The sequence below is a fragment of the Chiloscyllium plagiosum genome, unplaced genomic scaffold, assembly GCF_037043375.1.
Source record: "Chiloscyllium plagiosum isolate Xiang-an unplaced genomic scaffold, Cpla_swu_hap1 HiC_scaffold_7, whole genome shotgun sequence".
Classification (NCBI taxonomy): Eukaryota; Metazoa; Chordata; class Chondrichthyes; order Orectolobiformes; family Hemiscylliidae; genus Chiloscyllium; species Chiloscyllium plagiosum.
In genome coordinates, this window is record NW_028270145.1 from 10,826,759 (window position 1) to 10,849,231 (window position 22,473).

At 38.2% G+C, this 22,473-nt stretch overlaps 1 protein-coding gene across 4 annotated transcripts in view; it reads right to left on the reverse strand.

Annotated features, from left to right (window-relative positions):
• Window positions 1-2,356: 2,356 nt before the first annotated feature.
• The window catches only part of rab5b (RAB5B, member RAS oncogene family), a 52,572-nt gene continuing 32,455 nt past the window's right edge, over window positions 2,357-22,473 (reverse strand). For all 4 annotated transcript variants that reach the window (XM_043692971.2, XM_043692972.2, XM_087988702.1 and 1 more), the window contains 3 exons: window positions 19,694-19,816; window positions 9,260-9,353; window positions 2,357-6,991 (listed from right to left, as the gene is read on the reverse strand). In XM_043692971.2, coding sequence (XP_043548906.1) covers window positions 6,879-6,991; window positions 9,260-9,353; window positions 19,694-19,816 — 330 coding nt within the window. In that variant the 3' untranslated portion in view covers window positions 2,357-6,878. The remainder of the gene's footprint in view (window positions 6,992-9,259; window positions 9,354-19,693; window positions 19,817-22,473) is intronic.

The window sequence follows — 22,473 nt, forward strand, 5'->3', positions numbered from 1 at the left end:
TGTGGAGAGAAATCAGAGTTAATGTTTCAGGTCCAGCAACCCTTCAGGACAGTTAACTTTGTCTCCACAGATACTGCCAGACCTGCTGAGATTTTCCAGCAATTCCTTTTTTTTTGTTTTAGATTTCAAACATCCAGTTTTTTTTTGTTTTTTAAAATTCATTTGATCCTGGAAGATGCTATTGGCTGTTAAATGTAGATTTACTAAAGGGGGAATGGAATATAAAGATAGGAAATCTTGTTAAAGCTGCACAAGTAATTACACCACACTCGGAATACTGTGTACAGCTTTAGACTGGGGGTAAAAGGTACACTAGTATTGAAGGCAGTCCAAAGGAGGTTCACTAGGTTGCTCCCAAGTATGGAGGACTTTCTTATAAAAAGACAGTGAGTAGATTGGGCCTTTACTCATTGGAGTTTAGAAGAAAAGCAAAATATAAAAATTCTTAAGGCCTTGACGAGGTAGATGCAGAGTTTTTGTTTTCCCTTGTGGAGGAGTCTAGGACGAGAGGGTGTAATTTCAGAATAAAAGATCACCCATTTAAGGCACAGATGAGGAGAAATTTCTTCTCAGAGTCGTGCATCTGTGGAATACTTCAATCACAGAGTTGTCAAGGTTGGGTTGGTGGCTACATTCAAGGCTGAATGGACAGATTTGTTTAAAATCAGTAAGGGGAAATCAAAGCTATGTAGGAAAAAGGCAGAAAAAAGTGAATTTGAGAATAATTCCATCAGCCATGATCTCATTGAATGGTGGAGAAAACTCGAGGGGTCAAATTACCTACTTCTGCTCCTACATCTTTTGGTATTCTCTTATTAACAGATGGCTAAAACTTATGAGGAGGAAAGGACACCACTCATCAGAAGCCAGATGAAGAAACGAACAGCTCAGGCAAACTTCTTTCTTTTATTAGACTGGCTGTCATTTTAAAAGACAGCAGAGTCAAACCTCCTCCCAACCAACACCACCCCCCCCCCCCCCCCACCTCCGCTTCCACCCAGATCACAGTCGTGAAGGCTAATTTCAGTATGACTACTGCTATAGTTGTCCAACTGCAGTACCTTCCCACCAGTTCACCTCTGAACCTACCATTAGATAATGGAATGGTGGAAAGTTTTCCCACTCTGTGAAGCAACACAAGATATCCCAGGGGGGTGGAAAACCAAACGCACCAGAAATTATCCTTTTGCAGTTCTGAAGCTTCTTTTGAAGAATATTTAAATTCTTTGAAATATTGCAGCTGTTGTGAACTTGATTAGGGCAATTTTTGAGTCAGCAGCAAATTAGTCAGGACTCTGGTCAGAGAAGAAAGAACAGGAATCCAAAGAATTTATTATTATTATATTAGCAATTGTTTAGGAAAAGACTTAAATTCAGCCCTATATTTCTCCACAGATGAAAGACAAGATTAATCTACCAGCTGGTGACAGGTACAGTAATCTCAGGATGGCTTCAGAGTTTGATGATGATTCCCATGGAGACCTCCTTCAGAATGTGAGAGGGGCACAGGAAGTCACTATGCCAGAAAGCAGAAGAGATCTCTGAGCCAGCTAAAACCTGCCTGGATGTAATTGCAAGTGGTGCAGTCATGGGATTGTCCAGAGGACCTGGTTGTAATGCTGAAAAAAGACTGAATTACCTCCTGAGATCTGCCAGGGCAAGTTGATATTTTGGAGATGGACCCAAATAGAAAGATACAAAATGGCTCAAATGTAATGTGCCTCTGACAAAGACTCACCACTCTGCATTGTAACAGGGACTTTATTTGTGTGTGCGTGTTGGATGGGAGGAGAATGGTGCTGCAGCACATGAGCTAGCAAGGCAAATTGAGAAACGTTGACCCTGACAAAGTACTCGTTGGCCACACATTTAAAGGAATCATTACAGCACATCACATGGTTCCCCATTTCCAATGTAAGATGCAGCAAAAGAGCTAGGACCAAAGACTGTCAGCCTAACCTGGTTATCCTCACCCTGCCAATTTATTAGAAAAGATGAGGTCGGAGGATGGAAGTTGAGATGCAAGAGCTTAAAGCTATCTTCTGCAAGATGCTTTTGAGGAATGGAGGCAACAATCTTGAAGATAAGGAAGACTGTCAGGAAGATGGCTTTTGGCTGTTGAGGCTTGCATAATTCAGGGATGATGGTCTGGCTGACAGGAAGACTCAAACACTGTCCATCATTCCCCAGTGGTGTCAATGTGTTTTAGTACAAAAGGATCCCAATTAAGAAACTGGTTCATTTCCTTCCTACCTTGCATCCACCATTAGGAAAGAATATTAAGCAGTAAATTTATTTTTTTCAAATTAATCTGTGAAATATGACATTAGTATAATTAGTGACCAGTTGCCTCAAATCACAGTTTTGCTTATCTGCATTTATTGCAATAAAATAAGACAACTAAAAACATTACAAAGTTATATCCACTCTACTGATCCAAAGAATATTAGTGTATTGTATATAGTGCTTATTTTCAAGCTGTACTCAAGTTACAGCATCAGCTTTCATCAGAACAGAGAACAACAGTTCTAACACTTCTGTCCTCCATCTGTGAAGGAACAAAAACAGAATAACCAATTTTCCAAATTAATTTCTCCTCCTCTCAAAACAGGAGAAGGGAAAATATTTCCTTCTTTCCAATTTCATGTCTTTTTTCCTGATGCTGGACTAACCTTATTGAAAATAGGCAATGCTCTGCTATCTTACTGTTTAATCATGCAGTGTACTAATGTCCAAAAATGCAGTCTTCTCAACATCAGTTAGGAACCCCAAGACTCCCAAGCAATGGAGTGCTCAGGCTCAAAAATGTGCCCAATTACAGCCACGACTGAGTTCAGACCACATCACAGACCAAGAAACATACTTTTAATTAGCTTGGTCAAGTCTAGATAACAGTCAGTTCTGCAAGCTAAGTTTCTGAAACATTGTTTTCATTAGCTGAATTTATGCTGTTGTTTGGTTTTGCTCAATTTACAAGGTTTCTGGGTAATTTTAAAATTACTGCATTTTGTATGATGAACAAATGTTACTGTTCAGGATTTTGAAAAAGTGAATAGTATCTGGTTTAATATAATCTGATGCGCACAGTGCTTTTTTTTGTTGCACAAATCTGGGAATAAAAATTAGACCATACACTATTCTCAAACATTTCATAAACTAGTCACCATTACATATAATCTTTTAAATAAGAATAAAGATCCATTTTTAAAATGATTTTGCTATTGTAAAGAAAGATGAAATATCAATAATGCAAACAATTGAAAGTAATGTTACCACTGTTTAGAAGTGTTACATACTGAATTTTTAAGGAACAAAAGCAGAATGCATCAACAGCACCATAATAAAAGCTTTATAATGGGTGTGAAAATGTATCCTAAATTAATAAAAACTTTATGTCTGGTATCGCAGTATACTGAAACACCAACATGCTACATCACAGAAGTGAGACACTAGCTTTCATCAGATCCATTCTTGCCAACCTGCAAGGGGAGTTGGAGAACAGCAGAGGGTGATTTGGGGTGGAGTGGGAGGAAATAGAACTGAAGGGCTATCATCCTCTCAGTTGGAAAAACATATCTGCCAGCAAGCCAAGAAGAAAGTAACATTAAACAAAAAAAAAATCACTTAAATTCCAAAAGGTTGAGCTTTCCATTAAGCACAATTTAAACTTAATGTAATAACACTTCTCAAACTTGACAAGTACATCCTCAAATGTTACTCAGATCTCACTTCCATTCATTTCTTCCCTCTAAGTCAGCATCTACTTTTCTGACATTCTTCTTTATGGGATAAGTGTTATGCAAAGCTTTCAGTCCTGATACTCAATGTGGAAGGAGCCATGCTTTCTAGGTTGCATTGAGATAATTGTATCTTCTTGAACCACCCTCTAGCATGGTCAAACATTTGCATTGTATATTTAGTAACTAACTGATGAAATTAACTATACACATAAACAATTAGATTTGAACAAATCTGCACTCTGGTACAAAACTTTATCCATCAAGACCATAATATGGAAATTTAGCTTGGAAATCAGCATGTCCCATGATGGATTTTCAATTATTGATGAAAAAGCACCTGTTGAATTCTTTGCCAGAAATCCCAAAGTGCACTATTAGCAAAACAAAAACTCCAGGGCTGCAAATTTGTAAGAATCTACCCTTTAAAGTAAAACACATGTTCATAGAAAAGTAACAGATGTATGTTTTCACAGCAGGCTTTGATTTGATTCAGAAAGGCACGTAACTCAATTTCAGATGCATTAAACCTGTGGTCATCTCTCACATTCTATGCAATAGACAAATTAAATCAATTGTAAGGCAGGATGCTTTGGGGTGTGGGTGTGGAGCATGGAGTATGCAGTGAGTACTGCAGTTCCAAAGGCAGGGATGAAAAGGCATGTCAACTAAGTCCCCTTATATAAATGTAAAAATTAAATTGAGGGGCGATTTAATGACTGACTGTGATAAGCCTATCTCTATCTTATCTTGATTTGGTGGTCCACGAATGCACCCTAGTCTAAAAGGGTTTCTTCAACAGCCTAGCCTTTTGGGATACTTTGCAAACTAATTGCTAAGCAGGGCAAGACTTGGCTGTCCTATTTTGTGACCCATTTATTAAGGCATTAACAAGTCCTTGATTTTTCTAAATTATCAAAAGCATTAAAATTTTCAGTCAGAATAGAAGATTGAAAGATGAATTGCTCATACTATTTAAGGGAAGATGAAGAGGAAGTATTTGCTCTGGGGTAAGAAAGAATGAGAGGGCACAATCCCAAGGGCAAAATCAAGAATCACTTCTTTGACACAAAAGGTAGTACAAAACTGAAATTTTCTATCCGGAACACATTTGGATTCAGGGATGATTAAAGTTTTCAAGTAAGAAATGGAATTACTTTTGTTACCTTAATAAAAGGTATATGGAGTAAAGACAGGTACATGAATTTGAAGTATACATCAGCATGACCAAACTGACTGATGCAGAAGTCTTAAGCAACTGAATAATCTTCACCTCATGCTTCCAACAAACAAGACAGCTACAAAAGTTAATAAATATGGTCTAGCTCTGAGGCAACCCCAATACTTTAAAAAAAATTAGTACAATATATTCTGATGGACCGAGAAAATGTGATAATAAAGTTAGAGCAATGGAAGAGATTATCTGCAAGAAAAATACCAAAATCAATGATACAGCTTCATTAGTAGTCTGTTTAGTTGCACTAAATCCTTGTAAGTGGGTGTTGATACTAAGCAGCGTCAAATAACAAATCAATGCTTACCTTTTTCACCTAACAAATCAAGGCCCCAAAATATCGTGTCACCTGTTAACAATCTTTGCTGTTTTAGAAAAACTGGTCAAAATCAAACCCCAACATTCATTTCTGTAGTATCAAAGTTTTGCATGTCTTCCAACCATGAATATTTGTCTTGCTGTTCTTTTGATAAATGAATCAAAAGTGTCTAGCTTTAAGCCGTGTGGCTCAATAAAGCACTAAGAAGTTCATAAATGGTACAATGTTCCATTGCTGTTAAAGCCTCCTAGGGTGGTCCCTGCTCTGCATGCCAAACTATTCGGTCAATAAAAGAACAATGTTTTTGGTCTCCTTTTGTCAGGTAGCTGATGCAAACTTCAACATTGAAGCAATATATGAGGGAGATCTGATGCCAAGAACTTACTCTGAACTAAAGCACCAAGAGTTTACTTTTTTCATATGGGCTTAGGAAGAGCAAGACTTGTAGGACAACTTTACACACACCTTAAAATTTGACCAAAAGAAAGGGATCATTTCAGACTGTTAACTTGAACAACTTCACACCCCACTAATAATCCGTCACAAGAATTTGTTAAAAGAAGAGACATCCTGCAACTAATACAGATTTGGATGCAACTTTTTTTTTCCCCTTTCGCTGTACAAGAATATCTAATATTCACTCAATTTACTATACTGAGAATAGACATACAAAACACACCGTCAGTACAGCATTTTCTCCCCCTATTGATGTACAGGAAGAAATATATACATGGCTAGGGTCTATATGTGAAAAGAAAAACATCAATAGCACAAAAATAAAAACAGGCAACTGTAACAGTTTATCCCAATAGCTCTCTTTGACTTAGCCATGATACATGGAAGATAAATGAAGAAGGGCACTGCCACTTGCATTATAGACAAGCCTTGTTCTAAGCAATCTTCATTTATTAACAGGATTTAATTATCTGTTATTATGGGTAAGACTTGACTAGGGTTTCAAACTACAACAGTGAAAAGCAATGTTGAGCTTCTAAATATTGTGCCCAAGTAATCAGAACCAGCACACTCTTGTTCTTAAAGATTTGCATAAGCAACTGTTGAAAGCTTTTCAAAACTGTATTATATTACATTTTAAAAATACTTTCCCTACACCAAGCTAAACTTGTGTATGAAGTTAAGAGAAAATGCATTCAAAGAAAGATTTTGAATATTGCATTTCAGAATACCTGCAAATTAGGCTCTCTTATTGTACATGAAATAGTAATCAAATTAGATAACAGGAAGAAATTATAGTGGATTGAGTATAAGATTAGGAAAGTGTGGGAGAATATTTATCCTCAACAAAGTTTGATTTGCAGAGAAAGCCTTCATTGAATCTGGTGAAAAGGAGTAACTAACCTTTACACATAGTGATTTGACAAGCTATTTACATCATTTACTTTCTACAGGTGCCAGGTAAAAGCAGAAGAGACCTGTAGTCAACCATGAGAAGAATGACTCATGCAGTAGTCCAAAATGGGAGAGAATAAAAGGAATTAGCACAGTAAAGCGTGCTAATATAAAAAGGAAAGAAAATCTCCAATATCCATATTTTCTATTGTTCATGTTGTTCGAGGTCCAAATACTGTTAATTGCCACAGCAACCCCTTTGGCTTTGCTGGTTTGTTTCCTGAAGATTTACCCCTCGATTTCTGGCAGCAGTTGCTGGATTTTGAGGATCATTTTTTGGCATTTTCTTTGCTGTGGAGAAAACAAAACAATTTAACTAACATAGCTAAACAGTTTACTCTTAAAAACTATGAGACATTGTTTGTACTACATCTCATGCTGTCTACATTTTTAACTTACACTGCTACACAGAAGCTCAGTTCCATATAAAAATCAAGCAACAGTCATATTTAATGACAAGTTGCTGTTAATGATCTTCATTTCTATGTCGAGATGTTGCTTTAACCACTTTTGTATTTTGGTATAATATACTGCTACTTATATTGAATAGCAAGCGTTTTATCCTAACTACATAAACATGAGCTGGTTTCCTTATGTAGCATTGGAATTTTGCATACATGTTCCTCTATTCAGCTTTCAATAGAAGCTCTACAGTAAAAACTGAATTTTGAAAGTTAAGCTTTAATTAATGGACAGGGCCATCATTGCTTTTTAAAACCAATAATTTGTACTGAAACATTGTGCACTAAAGAAGAAAATTTCAGTTGGCACCAGAAACCTCTCTCATGAGACTGGTCACATAATAAACTATGAAAAGCAATTTTTTGTTTGTAATGCTATACATTAGAATTAAATTCAAAAAGTCAAAAATGGCTTTATAGAAGACCCAATAAGCCAGAAATGAAAGTTGATATTGCCAATATTTGCATTAATTAAAATCTAAATTGGAGTTGAAAAGGATTATGTATTAAATTACACTGTCATCTTGACTGTTAAATTTTCCAATGATTTTGTAAATCCACAACATACAAATGCCATGTAATCTTAAAGCATTAAATTGGTTTAATGAATTTCAAGTTAAATAATAAAATGTAGAACAGTTCCTGCATCTCCGCTTAGGTTGCCCATCAACTGGAAGATGGATACACCTTATCTCAATAGTTTGAGACAAAATATTGAAGGAAAAAAAAAGGTGTACACAAACAAAAATACATTGAAAAGTATACCACCTAGATACTGAAATATACACTTCCCTGAAACAATAGGTACAGATAAATAAACTGTTTAAAAATAGGCTAGTAGGATGTTATCTTTCATAAATAGGAATACAGAACACAAAAGTGAGGTGATAATGCTGCTAGAAGGCAATATGCAATTTTCAGCACCCCACCACACAAGGAACATTAAACCCAGAGAAAACATACAGTGCAGATTCACTAGTATCTGCAGGTTTGCAACATTATTGTTGTGAAGGAAGAAAGGTACTTAAAGTATTTTGGTACATTAAGTTTTAAAGACAATTATGAAGAGTTTTACTGAAGTGAGTGAGTAAACAAAAGTATTTCCACTGGCTGATGGAGCAGAATGAATTTGGGACAGGTTTAAGAGAAACTGTAGAACAGTCTATAGAATCTTGTCACAGAGCAGTGATTGAGGCAGTCTAGATTAGAGTTGTGCTGGAAAAGCACAGCAGGTCAGGCAACATCCGAGCAGGAAAATCGACGTTTTGGGCAAAAGCCCTTCATCAGGAATGGGCAGTGATTGAGGCAGTGCTGATCATTGCTTAAAAAGAAAGACATTAAGAAACATTCAAACCAAAAAAAAAAGGCTATGGAAATAGCATGTAACAGTGGGTTTAGTTTTATATTGCTCTATATAGCAGACATGCTGATGGCCCAAATGGATTGCTGATGCAAATAGCTTTGGCTCAAATTTTGGATTATTAGAAAGATCATATATAATTTCCGGAACTTTAAAAATAAATGCTTATAGATTTGCAAAACACTATACATTGGAAATCTGAAATCAAACTGTACATTCATAAACATGTTTAATTTTTGCTTGGATTAAAACTATGGTATTGCTCTGCATATTGTCAGTCCCTTGAAGTGAGGAAGATGTATCCCAAGCATGACAAATATCATTTCCTCAGGTGACTCAGTCACTCACTCCTGGAGCCACAGGGCTCTGAGCAGAGAGGACATGAGTTGCTCTGAAAAAGGGAGATTCTCAAACCAGGGCTTTGCACTCTCTTTCCACTTTTGTAAACTATCTACAGCAGAGTTTCTGCAGTCAGTTTCCAACTATGTTGTGGTTTGATGATCAAGATAGGAAAACTTTAATTAAAACTGTTTCAACTCCTTAATGGAACAATGCATTTATATAGGCTTCCATGAAGGACTTCTATTAAATTGAGATTTAAGGAATTGCACTATTCTCCTGCTCCACAAAGTAAGACAAGTTCTGTGTTTTAAGCTAACTAACAAGCATTTAGATTTTTCACATTTTTAACCCATATCTAAATAAACAATTAGAACAGTGCCATCCAAAACACTGTACCTATTGCGAGAAATATGTCATTGACATTCATTGCTGTCTTAGCTGATGTTTCCATGAACAGCAAACCACAATCTTCTGCATATGCTTGTGCTTCCTGCAAAAAAAAAAGGAAATATCATATTCAGTGTTAAATATAAGTTAAATGTATTTATTTATATGCAGATGGTAAAATTAACTGGAGATTAATCTGAGCTCCTACAGATGGACAAATTGTGAATAAAAATGCATGTAAAGATGTCTTTCACGAAATTATGTTCGAGTTAGACGTGGCAGCAGAAAATGGACAAACAAGGAGAAGGTTGGAAAATATTGACGGACTTGCCAGGTAGCAAACCAAGTCAACATGGAGAAGTATGAGTTGAGGGAGGTGAAATAATGCAAGTGAATACTCAACTGATGGGAGAGTAATAAAGAGTAGTACAGGGTTAGAAGTCACATGATACCAGGTTACAGTCCAACAGGTTTATTTGGAATCACAAGATTTCAGAGCGCTGTTCCTTCATCAGGTGAAATGGCACTTTATCTGACGAAGGAGCAGCAGTATGAAAACTGGTGATTTCAAATAAACCTGTTGGACTATAATGTGGTGTCGGGTGACTTCTGACTTTGTCCACCCCAGTCCAACACCAACACCTCCAAGTCATAGAACAGAGTTGTCCAACCTTTTTACATGGGAAGAAAACATTTCATTTTTTTCCCGCTTAGGGGGCTAGTGAACAACTGTCAGAAATTTAAGATTTTTGACAATAGCAACATGAAAAAAGGTTTCAAAGCAATAAACTGATCATTTTAATGAGTAATTATTAAAAACGATTAACACTGCCAAGCAGCAAAGCTAACTAATAAAGCATTTCTTTTCCAGATTTTAAGGTACAAGTCCTGGTCACCAACTAAGAAGGGCGAGTACGAGCTGAGTCAAACAGTTGGGTTTAACTAACAATGCCCTCAGTTTGTCCCTCATAAGTCACAAGTCAGAGTTGCATTTATTTGAGACGTGGGTTACCTTTCAGCCTAATGTTTCCTCCCCTCCCAGGCTATTATGTGGGGGCAGGAGGAGAATGGGAAGGATGCGTGGCTGCCACTTCAGTCTCATGCAGCCACCCACACAACCCAGTCACTCACACATGACCAGTAGGCTTGATGATTAATACCATTAAGAACATGAATGGGATGGCTGTGACAATACCAAAATGTGCTTCCTCACTCTCAGTGTAACAATCCAGCTGCCAAACTGTGCTGTTGTTGAACCATCATTTTCCTGACCTCCCTGTACCAGACCCACATCCTGGTGAGGCAATGGCTCAACTCCCCTACTCCATGATAGAGCATCACATCTGCTCCTCACAGGTTCAAAGCCTGAACTTTCATGCCTCCTTGCTCTAGTGGCACGACTCATACTTCCATCACTCCAGCGACTAGGCAGCAGCCTGACTTTCATTCCCCCCCCCCATCCCAGGTGCCAACCCAACTCTCGTGTTCCTCCTCCACAAGCCTGCATCTCCACAAGATTCTGCCAATTCCCAGACTCACTCTCATGGTCCCAAGCTGCAAGCCAAGTGAAACCATTCACATAGCTCTGTTTTCTGCTCCTCCAACCACAGATTTACTCTCTCATTTGCTGCTTAGAAGTGAGCCTATCAGCAGCAAACACAGGTAATAACAGACTGTGAAAGGACGAGTAGCTTCTTCAAATTCCTCTAGTTAGACATACCCATATTTTGAACAATGGCTTGGCAGGCCACCTGGCCCCCATAGCAGGGAGCATGTGGTGGCCCATAGGCTGCCTGTTGGACAAGCCTTGATCTAGAGGAAGTGAAGGATGTAGGTGTGTAGATGCAAAGATTCCTGAAGTAGCAGGACAGTCATTAAGAAAGCTAAGGTGACACATGGAATCCTTTAATAACTGAGGCTTACAGCATAAGACCAAGGAGGTTACAGTGAAAATTTATAAATAAGTAAAAAAGCCACAGCTTGAGTTCTGTATGCAATTATGGTTCTCTCTTTAATAGAAAGAATGTAATTGCCTTGGAGATGGTACAGAGGAGACTATATAGTGCCAAGGGTCGAAAATTTCAGTTATGAGGAAAAACTGAATAGTTCGGGGCTGTTCTCCTGACAAGAGTGGAGGGAAAATGAGATGTGATTGAGATATACAGAATTGTGTGGGGCCTAGATACAGTGGATATGTACAGCCCATTGAGGTGAGTAACTAGAAAACATTGATCAACATTGATCAGAGGGGAGGGGAAGCAAAGAGGGTGGTTGGTAGGTGGTCTGGAATATACTGCCTGAAAAGGGTAGTGGAGACAAATCCTTCAATTCATTTAACAGATGTCAGGATATGCACCTCAAGTGCTGTAAACTTGCAGGGCCATGGAGCAAATGCCAGAAAGTAGGTGGATTATTTTCAGTTTGCACAAACAGGAAGAGCCAAGTGGTCTCTGTGTCATAAACTTCCTAGGATTCTAAAAACAAATTCAAACATGCAGAAATACCCTGACAGACTAAGTGCATGCATGCAGAGGCCATAGCTTAAACACTTTAAATAATGAGATTATGATTACAAAACAGTCCCTAAACACAACCAGAAGTCAAAGTCTTCATGATTATGAAGTTTTGATAGCTGCAAACCAGAGGATAAAATGACAAGAGGAGTGAAATATATGGAATTAGTTACTTGGAGTTTATTTCGAGGTAGGAGGTAAAGGGTAACCAGTTTTTATGAGGTAGGTGGAAAAAATCCGAACACACGGGGCTTAAAACTAAGGCATGCATAGTTGCAAGGAGCTCTAAAGAACGACTGAGTGATTGGATGTTCGTCAACTTTTCCAAAACTAGAAAAGTTACCTGGAACATCCTTAAGACTTTTAACCACATTTTTATGATGGGTTGGTAAATCAGCATACAAGTTGCACTTCTGCAAGGAAATACTGTTCAAATAAAGTTTCTGAAACAGCCCAAAGAGGCAGCGGATACAGAAAGAGAACTCTGGAAACTAAACAAAATGTGTCTGTGGCTTTAATAATATTTCAAAGGTGTAGCATTTTAAATGAAATCTGCTTTGTGAAAATAGTTGGTGTTCAATGACAAATATCCTGCAATGCTTTCATGATATTGTAAAAGAAAATTTTCAAGAACCTTCACAATACAAATTAATGATTTCTTATGGAATGATATTATGGAATTGGAGAAATGTGTTATTAATAGGATTAGAGTATAATTTATAAATTGGAAGTTAGGTCAGGCTAATGGGGGCAGCATACCGGTCGAGATCAATATTGCCCATACACTCATCACTCCCACATGGTGAATCCATCAGTCATGTGGTCCGACCACATTTAAAGTATTATGTGCAATTTTCGGCCCCAAATCTCAGGAAGGATGTACTGGCCCTGGAGCGTATTCAGAGGAGGATCACAAGATTAGTCCCAGGAACGAAAAGCTTAATATATGAGGAATGTTTAAGAACTCTGGGTCTATACTCAATGCAGTTTAGAAAGATGAGGGGGGGATCTAATTGAAACATACAGAATACTGAATAGACTGGGCAGAGTGGATGTTGTGAGGATGTTTCCATTGGTCGGAGATACTAGGATCAGAGGACACAGCCTTAGATCAAAAGGGAAGACCTTTTAGAGCAGAGATTAGAACAAACTTCTTCAGCCACAGAGTGGTAAATCTATTGAATTCATTGCCACAGAAGGCTATGGAGGCCAGGTCATTGAGTATATATAAGATAGAGATTGATAGGTTCTTGGATTGTCAAGAAGATCATGGGTTATGGGGAGAAAGCAGGAGAATCAGCCATGATTGAATGGCAGAGCAGACACGATGGGCTGAATTGCCTAATTTCTGCTCCCATGTCTTATGGTCTCCCTAAGAATGTAACCAGATGAAAGATGTAATGTGGCAGCTATTCAACTGCAGATACCGTTCCGTATTCCATGTGACATTTTTGTCATGACCACAAACTAAGTATAAAATCCTGCACAAAAATAATCCTTTACATTAAAAAACTGTTAGGAGATTCGCTCCATTAAGATATGCGGTAAAGAGTCTCCATGGAAGGACATTATGTTGAAATATTTTAGCTGTTACACCACAACTGAATGCCATGTAGCAATTAGTTGCTGCTAAAAATATTGTTTGACAGTTCTGCTGTCACAATACAGTGCAATATTACTCAATTTAGACCTGCCCGATATCCTCAGTTTAACACAAACTGCTACAACTTCACTCCCTCCTTTACATATATTTTGTATTGCATGGGCAAATATGGCGAGCTGATCACTAGGAGTTTGGTGAACACTGAAATCCTATCAAACAACACTGGCTTACTTTGAGGTGCGGGAGTATAGAATAACTTAAGATCAACATTTCTATTTACATTGTTACTCCTAACCTAGTTAATCACACTCAGCTTCATAGAAGATGATATATTTAAACATGAAGCAAAGCTTGATCAATCAGCTGAAATGGTTCCATATTTAAACCAGACCAGATGCTACTTTTGACATCATGCAGTTAACTACTATGGTGAAACACCTTAAGGTGATAATATTTTATTTTATTTCCTTTTAAAACAAACTAAAAATGAAGAATTGTCTATTTAAGTTCTCATCAGGTGAACCAACTTGTTTCAAAAATTTCTTGGAGTGAAATTTTAAACTAAATGGATGGGTGCAAGTCTAATCAACCTGTTCAGATATGCTATTTCACACATCTGACACACGTGGGACATGAACCCAGGCCTTCAGGCTCTAAGTTGCAATACTACTGCACAGTATGCTTGTAATCTATAACACTTTAGACAAATATTCAGTATTGCAGGCACAACGGACATTTTCCTACCTCTGTGCCAGAACATCTGGGTTCAAGAAACACCTGTCCAGGAGACAGGCCATAACATGTCTGAACTGAGTGACTGAAAAAAATTGATGTACATAAGGTCCATTTCTATCCATTACCAACTGGCTTCCTGGATTAGAAGATGTTAAGACTTGGAAGATAAATTCAAAACAAATTTTAGGCTAAGCACAGAAGTCATAAACATCTTCATATGTCGGTCACATTTTTTGTGCACTGTGCAATTAAACTCTAATTGCACTGTCTCATATTTAAAGTTCTTTCCTGGGTGTATTTACTCATGAGTATCAAACCTCTATAATACACATTATATTTCTGTAAAGTAAAAGCTGGATCTTTGATATAAGCTTTGTTTTCTAAAAATCTAAGAGTTGGGAGCATTACAGATCTTTGCACAGATGGAAGCTCAGACAACAGTGATTAGTGTTAATACCCAACTCTTTCACTCAATATATGTGTAGTACAATACATTGTCATTAGTGTGAAGTGTTTGGTTTCATTTCTGGCCAGATTAAAGGACATTATTTCAACATAAGAATTAAAACAGCATTAAAGGGAAATTACAATTCGTTAAATGCTGTACCATTGTAATTATGAGAGATTTCCGTATGCTTACATATCTGAGTAACCATGTGCTGCTTGTGTGTTGTTACCAGACTGCACATTTTCAACATCATAAGAGGGGTGGGGGGAAGAGAAAGGTTGGAGGGTGTGACCTTAAACACTAAGGTTCTGAGTCATTCCAATAGTCCTTAGTTGGTAGGATTAGGGAAAACCCTAAGGCTTTCTATAGGTATGTCAGGAATAAAAGAATGATTAGGGTAGGAATAGGTCCAGTCAAGGATAGTAGTGGGAAGTTGCGTGTGGAGGCTGAGGAGATTGGGGAGACACTGAATGAATACTTTTCGTCAGTATTCACTCAGGAACAGGACATTGTTGCCGATGTGAATATTGAGTCACAATTAATTAGAATGGACGGCTTTGAGATATGTAGGGAAGAGGTGTTGGAAATTCTGGAAAGGGTGAAAATAGATAAGTCCCCTGGGCCTGATAGCATTTATCCTAGGATTCTCTGGGAAGCAAGGGAGGAGATTGCAGAGCCATTGGCCTTGATTTTTATGTCCTCGTTGTCTACAGGAATAGTGCCAGAAGACTGGAGGATAGCAAATGTGGTTCCGTTGTTCAAGAAGGGGAGTAGGGATAACCCTAGTAACTATAGGCCAGTGAGTCTCACTTCTGTTGTGGGCAAAGTCTTAGAGAGAATTGTAAGGGATAGGATTTATGAACATCAGGATAGGATTTATGAACATCTGGATAGGAATAATGTGATCAAGGATAGTCAGCATGGTTTTGTGAAGGGCAGATCATGCCTCACAAACCTTATTGAATTCTTTGAGAAGGTGACTAAGGAGGTAGATGAGGGTAAAGCGGTAGATGTGGTGTATATGGACTTTAGTAAGGCGTTTGATAAGGTTCCCCATGGTAGGCTACTGCAAAAAATACGGAGGTATGGCATTGAGGGTGAGTCGGAGGTTTGGATTAGGAATTGGCTGGCTGGAAGACGACAGAGGGTAGTAGTTGATGGTAAAGGTTCAACTTGGAGTGCAGTTACTAGCGGTGTTCCGCAAGGATCTGTTTTGGGACCATTGCTATTTGTCATTTTTATAAGTGACCTGGAGGAGGGGCTAGAAGGTTGGGTGAGCAAGTTTGCGGATGATACGAAAGTCGGTGGAGTTGTTGACAGTGAGGAAGGATGTGTCAGGTTACAGCGGGATATAGATAAGTTGCAGAGCTGGGCAGAAAGGTGGCAAATGGAGTTCAATGTAGCTAAGTGTGAGGTGATTCACTTTGGTAAGAGTAACAAAAAGATGGGGTACTGGGCTAATGGTCGGATACTTGGTAGTGTGGATGAGCAGAGGGATCTTGGTGTCCACGTACACAGATCTCTGAAAGTTGCCACCCAGGTAAATAGTGCGGTGAAGAAGGCATATGGCGTACTGGCTTTTATTGGTAGAGGAATTGAGTTCCGGAGTCCTGAGGTCATGTTGCAGTTGTATAAGACTCTGGTGCGGCCGCATCTGGAGTATTGTGTGCAGTTTTGGTCGCCATACTATAGGAAGGATGTGGAGGCACTGGAACAGGTGCAGAGGAGGTTTACCAGGATGTTGCCTGGTATGGTAGGAAGATCGTATGAGGAAAGGCTGAGGCACTTGGGGCTGTTTTCATTAGAGAAAAGAAGGTTTAGGGGTGACTTGATAGAGGTGTACAAGATGATTAGGGGTTTAGATAGGGTTGACCTTGAGAACCTTTTTCCACGTATGGAGTCAGCTATTACGAGGGGGCATAGCTTTAAATTAAGGGGTGGTAGGTATAGGACAGATGTTAGGGGTAGATTCTTTACTCAGCGAGTCGTGAGTTCATGGAATGCCCTGCCAGTAGCAGTGGTGGACTCTCCCTCTTTATGGGCATTTAAGCGGGCATTGGAAAAGCATATGGAGGATAGTGGGCTAGTGTAGGTTAGGTGGGCTTGGATCGACGCAACATCGAGGGCCAAAGGGCCTGTATTGCGCTGTATTTTTCTATGTTCTATAAAACATCAAAAGCCTGATAGTGTACCTTTAATGAACCTACTATCCGGGAGAACTGCCTTCTGATTTCTAGAGAACTCCATTAAGTTAATTATATTACATGAATTAAAAGAAGTCTCCCATCAGTGTAATGAAGAAAGATTTCAGCAATATTGCAGCCCATGGGCAGTCAATCTCCTGATCAGAATCCTTCAAGGGAGAAGAGCTCCAAAAGACAGGTTCTGGTCATGTGGAAACATTTTGCTTTACATGATTCTTTTACATGTAGTTTGAACTGAACTACTCAGCAATAATAGAATTTATTAAATTGCAAAAATGAGTCAATACATTTGCCGGATGTCAAATAATAGGAAACAGAAGCAAGAGAAGACTAGTTGGCCCTTTGACCTGAAATGCCATTAATAGATAAGCTTACCTTCTGCCTGGGTGTTATTTTGTTGTAGTGAAGTTAAGGTTACAGCCCTTGACATGAGACAGCATTTGATTGAATACAGCATCAAGGAGCCTCAATAAAACTAGAGTCAATTGAAATGGGGGAAAAAACTCTCCACTGATTGGATACATAGATAGCACAAAGAAAGATGGCTGGGCTGTCAATGGTCAATCATCTCGGCCTCAGAACAGCACTGCAGGGGTTCCCAAGATAATGTCCTAGGCCCAAAATATCTTTTGCTTCATCAATGATATTCTATCCACTGGGATGAGGTTGTTTGTTGCTGATTGTACAATGCTTCTCACCATTCATGTTTCCTCAACTATGAAGTAGTCAGAGACCAAGTGCAGAAAAACCTGGACAATATCCAGATTTGGATTGACCAGTTGCGCAAATGATACTTGCCACTTAAATGCCAGACAATACCATCCCCAATAAAAGAGATTCCAAACACTGACTCTTCACATTCAATGTCATTACATTCACTGAATCCCCTACTCTCTTAAATATTCTTATGATTAACATTGGTCAGAAACTGAACTGGGCAGGCCATATAAACAGTGGCTACAGAAGCAGGTTTGAGGTTTGGAAATTGAGGCAAATATTTCAAAATTTCTGGACCATCCACAAGGCACAAGCCAAAAGTCACATGTTCTGGAATCATCTCCACTTGAATGGATGACTGCATTTCCAAAACCATTCAAACAGTCTGACACCATCCAGAACAAAGCAGCCTGCTCAACTGGTACCACCATCTAACACTTTCAACATCCACTATTTGACACACAGTGACAGCAATGTGTATCATCTTTAAGATGCATTGCAAGAACTCAAAGCTCCTTACACAACACCTTCCAAACCAGTGACCATGACCACCTACAAAGAGATTAGATATTTGGGACACCACCACTTGCAAACCCTCATCCAAGCGACAAATCATCCTAGATTGGAACTTTATCGCCATTTCTTCAATGTCACTGGGTCAATTTCGTAGATTCCCTCCTTCACATCCCACTTCCCTAGGACAGTTATGTTTTAAGAAAGCAGTTCACAGACAAATTCTCAAAAGGTAATTAGGGCAATCCATGCTGGCCTCACCCAAAAAACTCTCCCCAAATCCTTCGATTTCATTACTAACCAGAGATATATCCATTTCTGTCTTGAACGTGTTTGTTGACTATCCCTCCTCAGAGTTCTGAAAGAGAACAAACAATCGCCACCGAGTGAAGAAAATCCTTCTCATTATAACCCTAAAAAGCATACCTTTTACTCTAAGATTGTCAAGCCCATTCCAGTCAGGAGAAACATTGTTCCTGAAACCACCTTGTTGAGCCCTGTAAGGATTTGTATGTCTCAACAAGGTCCCTTTTCATTCTTTGAATGCCAGAGAAGCCAGGTCTAGACTCCTCATTCTCTCCATACACACTAAGTCCACCACGTCAGGAACCATAACACTGCACACCTCTACGAAGTATATGTCCAAGAGGTAAACAGTCTCAAAGTTCATTCAACTGCAGCAACAATTCTTTACTCCTGCATTCAAAACTTTTGCAATAAAAGGCCAATATACCATTTGCCTTTCAAACTGCTTGTTGCACTTGCACATTAGCTTTACAAGTACTTGTTTACAAGTTGCTGAAACAGGTTCCTTTGGACAACAACCATTTGCAATCTTTCATCTTTTTAGAAATACTGTATGCCTGTATTTGTTTTTGATGCCATTTTACTCAAGCAAAACTAAAACAACAAATTATAGTATTTAAGGAGACAACAGGGGCTTAAGCACTCTGATAAATCCTTAACACTCTCCAAATCCTCAGCTGCTTTAGCGGAAATGTATTCAAAATAGTGATGATAAAACATAGTTGATCATAATTGACAAACTGAATGCTCTCCTTGCCAACCTCCTGTCTTCCACCTTTTATCTATATCTGTGAAGTTCACACCCTCTTGCTAAAAATCCCACACACCTATTGTTCCTGTCCAGATTTCTTGGCTTCCCCAAATGCTTGTGTGGATAACCCACTAACCTAAAACCTTTCACATCTCTGACACAGTAAAGTACTAGCAATTTATGTTGATATCTTTAGGCCCATACATTACTAATTGAAGACATTCATCCATGAACCTCAATGTACATATATCTACAGTTTTACTGAAAACAAATATTCTTAAATTTTGTTTTGACGAAAGGGACAATACAAATTTGGAGGGACAGAAGCCAACAGCAGCTTTTTTTTTTAAATTTAACACATTAAATACCAAAGATGTCAAAACACGTGGGATGTTTCAAATAGAAGATAGTTTGGTGGAAACAAAGGTTGCTTGTCAACTCATCAGGTTATTTTAGTATGTCAACAACATGACAGCATGAAGCAAATTGTAAAGGCAAAAAAAATCAAGACTAGTGAGGTTGAAAAAAGTGAATGTCGACTTGGGTGGGGTTAAAATAAATGTATAGTACTGTATCCTTTTCTATCCTATATAGGATCTGAGACCTCCTCTGTAATGAGTGCTTTATAAATGTAAACAGTTATTGATCATTACCTCATACTCCACCATTCGTTTATCTGCTAGGTCAGCTTTGTTGCCAGCCAAGGCTATCACTATATTAGGACTGGCCTGTCTCTGCAATTCTTTTACCCATGCTTTTGCTCGATCAAATGTTTCCTGGAAAAACAACAGAAAAGCAAATGTATAAATGCAATTTAATTTTTAAAAATCTCAAACACAGTATAGTAAATCTAGTACAATGTAGCAATATCTGGTAAACACGGGGAATGGGGGTCTGCTATAACATGAATGTGACAGTTGCAGCCAGGGCGCTACTCATAAATACCATCAGCAGTGGATGATCAATAGGAAAGAGACCACTAAATGTTCAGTTCCCAGAACAAGGAAACCTAACTCCCGTCCATTGCCAGTTGCATGAGAATTCTGGGTAAGGTGTACTGGATACCAGGCATTTTACTATAATTATCATAAATTGTCCCTTATTTTGAAACTTTACTCAAATATACAAAACAACACATTGGTTAACACGTCAAATCAATATATTTTCAACTAATGCATACTGATAAAAGTTCTACTCTAAAACAAAATATACCAAAACTATTTTAAACAGCTACCCCTTTAACCTGCAAGATGAAATTCCTCAGATTTAATCTACTCTTAATCAAATAGTTACCGCATTTTAGCATTCACAATTTAAAACAGTTTTTGGACATAATCTTAGCTTTACTAAAAGTTGCAAGACCACCTGATTTCTATTGTTTAGCAGGGTCAACAATGTTAGGATTGCAACACAGAACAGATCTTCAGCTGATACAAATCAATTTCCTGTGTTTGGAAAAATTCCCATTCAGCTTTCATCAAAACTTGATGTTAAAGGTGTCACCTAATGGGTTACAAAGCCATTATGGCCTACGAAATCCCAAACTTGATTTGTGATGAATTAGTAGATCTTAGTTAGATTGCTATATAACCGATATCCGTTTCATTTGAAAGAGGAAACGGAAAATAAAGCTATATTAGCCAGACTTTCCCTTTCATTCAGTGTTATTCATGTTAGAAAATTAACATTTAAGTTATGCAGTTAGGTGATGGCTTGGTCTGGTTGGGATATCCTCCACTAGGATATTAGCATTTCACTTATTTAATAAAATGAATAATGCCTATTTGGATCAAGCCTGAATAGCTGAGGTTGTTGGAGAGTCATTTGTGACTAAGTCAGTAACCTCAGACCATAAGATATAGCAGAATTAGGCCATTTGGTTGATCAAACCTGTTCCACCATTCGATCATAGTTGATATATTTCTCTACTTCATTCTCCTGCCTTCTTCCTGTAATCCTTGATGCCCTCATTAAACAGGAACCTATCTCAGTCTTAAAGACACTCAATGACTTAGCCTCCACAGCATTCTGCAGTAATGAGTTCCATAATTTACCACCATAACTTTGGTGCGAGTGGGAAAAGAAATTTTTAAATAAAAAAATGTCCCTGTACAGAAAAATGCAAAGCCCAGTATGTTCAATCAATATGTATGGTTATGACCTACATAATTTTACAAAGTGTAACTCGTCTCAATGCATCAACATACGTCACATTGGTTTATTGAGATTCATCACTTACCATCGAACGATCAAGATATGAGATACCAACAGTGGCTCCTTTAAGAGCAAATCCAATAGACCTTCAAACTTTCAATGCAACATAAAACCCCTTTATAAAGCTACCTTTAGTATGTTTACAATACACTTTGGTTCTTAGCATCATTTTGATTTGGCCATTTAAAGCTTCTGAAACAACAGATACTTAAACTGAATTTAATAATCCAAAATTAATCTGGTAAACAGCTATCTTGAAATGGTGAACCCAATTCTTAATCTATAATTCCATTCCAATGTACTTACCAGTTTTCAGGGTCTTTTCTGATTTATGGACATTTAGAAGGGCAAACATTAATTAGGGATAATCAGCATGGTTTTGCGTGAGAAAAATCATGTCTCACAAACTTGACTGAGTTTTTTTGAGGAAGTTACCAAAAAGAAAGTTGATGATGGCAGAACAGTAGATGTTGTTTATTTGGATTTTAGTAATGCCTCTGACAAGATTCCACATGGTAGACTAATTAGCAAAGTTAGGTCATATGGGATTGCCAATTGGATACAATATTGGCTTAACAGCAGGAGATAGAGTAATAGTGGAGGGTTGCCTTTCGGACTGGAGGCCTGCAACCAGCAGTGTTCCACAGGGATTGGTTCTGGGTCCTCTTTTATTTGTCATTTATATAAACGATTTGGATGAGAATAGAGAAGGCATGATTCGTAAGTTTGCAGATGCCACCAATTTTGGTGTTAATGGCGGTTGACTTTTCCCTAGGATGGGGAATTTCAAGATGAGAGAGGAGAGATTTGAAGACGACATGGGGCAATTTTTTTTTACAGAGGGTAGTTCGCATGTGGAATGAATTTCCTCAGGAAGTAATGGATACAAGTACAATTACAATGTTTAAAAGACACTTGGATGGATACATGAATAGGAAGGTTCGGTGGGATATGGGCCAGAAGCAGGCAGGTGGGATTAGTCTAGTTTGAGATTTTGGTCAGCATGGACTGTTTGGACCAGAGGATCTGCTTCCATGTTGAATGACTCTACGACTTTATGACTAGCGTTACAGGACAAAGCCCAAACTCAGCTTATATAGGGATAGCTTTACACACAAATAGAAACTCTTACCTTATTTGTAGGTATTGAACACCTTTGCTGAAACTCTGACAGCTTTAAAACTTCAAAAAAGCTTTATTCCTTCCAACAAATAATAGG